The sequence below is a fragment of the Mycetomoellerius zeteki genome, unplaced genomic scaffold, assembly GCF_001594055.1.
Source record: "Mycetomoellerius zeteki isolate Tzet28-1 unplaced genomic scaffold, Tzet1.0 scaffold212, whole genome shotgun sequence".
NCBI lineage: Eukaryota > Metazoa > Arthropoda > Insecta > Hymenoptera > Formicidae > Mycetomoellerius > Mycetomoellerius zeteki.
The window spans coordinates 546,941-552,253 of NW_017257086.1; the positions used below are offsets into that span (position 1 = coordinate 546,941).

General features: G+C 35.8%; 1 protein-coding gene across 1 annotated transcript in view; it reads left to right on the forward strand.

Annotated features, from left to right (window-relative positions):
• Window positions 1-8: 8 nt before the first annotated feature.
• LOC108722648 (uncharacterized) overlaps window positions 9-5,313 on the forward strand; it is a 7,385-nt gene continuing 2,080 nt past the window's right edge. Inside the window, exons 1-2 of the mRNA XM_018447850.1 lie at window positions 9-227; window positions 5,146-5,313. The exon at window positions 5,146-5,313 is cut by the window's right edge and continues 2,080 nt beyond it. Coding sequence (XP_018303352.1) covers window positions 9-227; window positions 5,146-5,313 — 387 coding nt within the window. The remainder of the gene's footprint in view (window positions 228-5,145) is intronic.

The following is a 5,313-nucleotide window of genomic DNA, read 5'->3' on the forward strand; positions in this document are numbered from 1 at the left end:
CGTTGATAATGCCGCGGCCTTCGCGCGATACCTACGGTGATCAGAAACCACCCTACTCCTACATATCGCTAACGGCGATGGCGATATGGTCGTCGAGGGACAAGATGCTACCACTCGCCGAGATTTACAAGTTCATCGCCGACCGTTTCCCGTATTATAGGAAGGACACGCGACGATGGCAAAACTCCTTGAGGCACAACTTGTCTTTCAACGATTGCTTCATCAAGGTTAGTCCATCCCGTGTCCAACTTCGAGATTTCATTTCATCGACATCCGTTCGGAGATGAAACTTGTCAAGTCTAGCTAGCGCAAGTTGCTGTAAACAATTGTATTCATCCTTCTTTCTAAAACCTTATTTTGAATAAAATTTAATTTACTCTCTCTCTCTCTCTCTCTCTCTCTCTCTCTCTCTCTCTAATTTGCGTAAAAGATAACTTCTCTCTAGGACGGCGATCAGCGAAGCCAACGTCTCATCGTCTCATATTGTCTGCTTTTTGTCATATTGTCTATAGCTTTAATGAATCACTTGCAAAGTAATGGCTACGTTTACACCGTGCGCTTAGTCCGCGACCTATACGATAGGTATCTTTGATTAATATACAGGATAAACAAGGACGTCTATTGTATAGGCCGCGGCCTAAATGCACGGTGTAAACGTAGCCAATATCGCGAAATCGCGGTTGTCGAACGAAGCGTGATGGAATGGATCTTTGATTGACGTGATGTGCGTCTTTTCAACATGAATGTCCGGAACTCGAGAAGCGACAACGCAACGCGCAAGGTGTTTGGTTGTTGTATTATCGAGCCATCTGTTTCGCACCTGCCAACGTGTGCGACCGCGCGATCACCGTCATGGCGCGTTCCATTCTCCCGCGGTTCCTTAAAATTACGAAAGAACGTCGGTCCCCTTTCGTTTCTTGTTCCTTAGTCGTCACAGTAAAATCACATTCAACTTTATATACCGCCGGTTTTACAGGGTGAAACAAACTTGACCACAATCGCGATGATAGGTATGAAAATATTTTATACGCGGTCACGCATCAGGGAATATTTTGATCTACATAAAATATGCAGTCCGAAATCTTTAAAGAGTTCCAAGTTTAAGTTCGTACTATTTTTTCCAAACTTTCTCTGATATCAGATTATACATATAGAGATCCCATGTCATCAGATTATATGGAGATTGAGAATTCGACCAATCGAAATAAAGTTCACTAAAGTTAATATTGGTTTTTTCTTTTTTCTGATTGGTTATTTAAATTTAATCTCAATCTCGATCTCTAATCTGATACGGGTATTACACTTGCTTACAATTTTATGATCATAGAGAAAAATGTTTAAATATCAAGAATGATGCAAGATAACTAATCATAGAATAATCAATAATCATACAATAATATTTCAAACGTTTATGTACTACTTGTGTATGTTCTTCTTAACGTAATACACAATAATACGTAACTTAACTTTGATTCATATATGTATTTCTTACGTATATCGATGATTCAAGTATATTTTCATTATAATATTACGATGTTATAATGAATTAATACTAGTAATATAAATTACTACAATCTCAATCTTGAGTCTAATTTATTGTATAATACAATCGATTGTTAAGCATTCAATTCTTGATGCAATTTGAAAAAACTAGACTTAAAATCTAGACTTCTTAGACTATTGTACTCACAATCAGTTGTAGACATAATTTTTAACTTTTAATTTTGTAATTATTATACAGTTATAATAAAAGCTTTAGAATTCATTAAAAATGTACCATATTAAACATGTGGAAAAATTTAAATGTACATATATATTTAATTATTTAGATATATCATGTATATCTCTCTCACAAGATTCAAACAGTTCCGATTCTGAAATTTATTTATTTATTTATCACTGCTTTCTGTTCTGTGTGTACAAAAGTTATCGCCTTTCTCAAATATTCGAAAAACTCACACACACAAGTGTCAATTTTATAGTAAAAAAGGGGACGTGCGAGAAGTTCAATAGAATATTTGGATCCATTCAGATTGACAAATTTTATCTTATATGAGCCCTTGTTTTATAACGAATAATAATTACCGTCGCTAGAAAGCGTGAAACTATGAGCGGAAACGATGGAAAGCAATAATGTCTCTGCGAGAAATTTTCGAGAAATCTTATGCTGGAAGAAGCAATCGATCATGAATTAATTAAAATCGATATTATTGACATTTCAAACAGATTATAGTAGTTGACACAGAAAATTTACTTGTTTGTTTTTTTTACAGATTCTTTGGTCAATTTTTATGAAGTTTATAAAAATAATCGTTTAGATTTATATCAGAACTGGGATTTAGTTGGCATTTAGACTGCGCGCGAATTGGTGAAGTAAGGGGCAGGAACCAAACTGAAAATTAGCCGAAATGTGCAACTAAATCCCAGCTCTGATTTATACGAATATTCTCTCATATAAAGTGATAATAAAATTACATTTTTTTACATCATGTCAAATAAATTTTATTCAGAATAAACTTTATTCAGGATATATAGACTTTATCAGGATTAGAACAAAATATAAATATGGACGTTAAAAGTTGTAAAAAGATGTCTATTTACAGTCCAATTTTCGATATGAAAAAAACATTTATTAATAATTAGTCAAATAATTTATAGATGAAAGAAAGAATTTTCGTTTTAATAGCAGATAAAATTTAAGCCTGATTAGGATGAGGAATTGAATAAATTTTAAATCTCTGTTTTATTTGCACATTCCTTGATTTTTAAACAGCATTTTTAATGTCATTTTTAAAATAGGCTGTATCTCAGTAAAGATCTAGTAAGTATTGTATTTTGCAGAATATACACACATTATCACGATGACATTATATTGTATCGAGTAATAATTTTTTTTTTTAATATAATATCTCTCTCTCTCTCTCTCTCTCTCTAAAGTATGATCTATAAATAATAAATTTATCCGTACCTTGTACTCGGTAGAGAAAATTTTAATTTAAAAAGTTTGACGATTTAAATGATTTAAGTATCCTGCAGTATACATACATATATATGACAATGCTTTTTCGATATTATATCAATAAGCGCAAAAATGTCACATTTGATAAATGAAAGAAGAAATTCTTTGTGCACGGTACTTGAATTTTTCGAATTTGCTCGAGCACTCGAACATAATCCTTTTTCTCCCCCGCAAATATAATTTAAAATTCCAGATTGCCGGTAACGATGGAAAGAAACCTAACGATGCAAAAGACGCGAATTAACGTATGCAGCTCGACTGATCTCGTCTACCTCTCGTCGAGGCGTGGTACTAATAATAGCGGTGGTAATATATTTCCCTCCGCGAGATCTGTCCGGCAGCAGGTTATGCCTTTCCGATCGAATTAACTCAACCGATCGGCAGATAATCGTTTCGCGTTATTAAATGTAAAACCTGTTCGTTCCTGGCAAGTAATGGCTCTCCTGGCTCTCTACAGCTCATCAATTGCCGCTAAGACTGCGTCTTATATCGGCCATCGTCGAGGAGACGCTAGGCGAGGTGGATGATGCTTTCCACGCGATCCACCAAGAGGGGAAAAATAGGGGCTACTCACTTCAGTGTGCAATGCGAGCGGTTGTGCTTTACGAGAATCGCGCACGTAATTGCTTCGGACATCGTTGCCAGCATCTTCTGTCTCGATCGCTCATCGAGATATCAATTAAGGCGCAACTCCACAAATGCGTATTCATCAAAGCGTGGATTCCAAAGTAGCGCAGACCTAGTTTCAGATCGATTATTCCGAGTTTTCCAATCGACGTGACTCAACTTTCCTATACAACTTTCGCCAATTCTATAAGGATATAAGGAAATATTCCACGTCTTCCGCATCGCGTCCGATACTCGTTTGTCATGATCGTTAAGAATAAAGTTTTTTGTTTATTTGTTCAATGTTTAATTTAATATTGCATAGGATTTACGCTTAGCTTTCGTTTATATTAGACTTATATTTCATTTTTCACATGAAAAACTGCAGCTGTCCAACTTGTGACTACAATTCGATTATTAGATACAATTTTAAGTTACAATGCGAGAGAGAGAGAGAGAGAGAGAGAGAGAGAGAGAGAGAGAATGTGTGTGTGTGTGTGTGTGTGTGTGTATCTATATACAGATGTAATATGTTCTATATATAAAATCTTCATTTATAGAAAAGAAAATATTTGTGACACTTGATAGACCAAAGATAAATCCAAGCGTCAATTTCGTTCGTTTCTTATTGGAAATATAGAACGAAAAGTTTGCCAAAGCTAAACTAAAACTTAAAATTGACATCGAATCGATACGATATCTATGTGACTTGTTATCTGTCATCTGATGGCTACGTATTATCTATCATCATTCAATAAAATCGAGTTGCAATTTGACTGTCTAGCGAACTTTTCTTGAGTTTCTTGCAAAGCTTCTAATATAAATTTATTAATATAACATTTCTGCTTGAAAAATTAACAATATATTAATTTATTCAATGAAATCAATTTCTCTTTCTCTCTCTTTCTCTCTCTCTCTCTCTCTCTCTCTCTCTCTCTCTCTCGCTCTCTTTCTTTTCTGCAAAGTGTCTTTGACGTGGTTTAAAATTACAACTTTGATAAATCGTGATATTGATGGCTATATGTTATTATTTCAAAATATTTTTGACATCGCATAGAAAGTATAAGGAGATTATTTGTACAGTAGTTGTTTCTAGAAAATAGAATATCGATTAAAAAAGCATACATAGAACGTGATCGGCTCTGCCCTTATTGAGATATGATAATCTCGGTCCCTCGCAATTCGCCGGCTCGCGTAAAGTAGCCACGGCAGGGTCGCTGCGCTTGGCTTAGCGCCGAGACACTACCGTGTCTCCAGATTGCTCAAGCTGAGGATTATACTCAAAATACTCTCTCTCAATATACAATCTTTGCTTTATTTCCACGAAATGATATATTTACTCTTACTTAAAATAGTTAAAATATGTGAGTTAATCGATTTTGATGTAAGTACATTGTCGTGGGGACACTTTCAAAAAAGATTGGTAACTTTTCACTGATGTTACTATCTTTCTCTCCATAGATCGAGTATATTACACCGTGATTCGATGCAAGTGGATAAGTCGGATGATCGAATTTCAGGTACCACGCGGTCCACATCGGCCAGGAAAGGGAGCCTACTGGGCCTTGCATCCCGCCGCATTGTCCATGTTCGAGAACGGTTCGCTCCTTCGCCGACGGAAGCGCTTCAAGTTGCACAAGCCGGACAAGGAGCTGCTCAAGTCCGAGTTGCAGGCGCTCGCCTCGGCG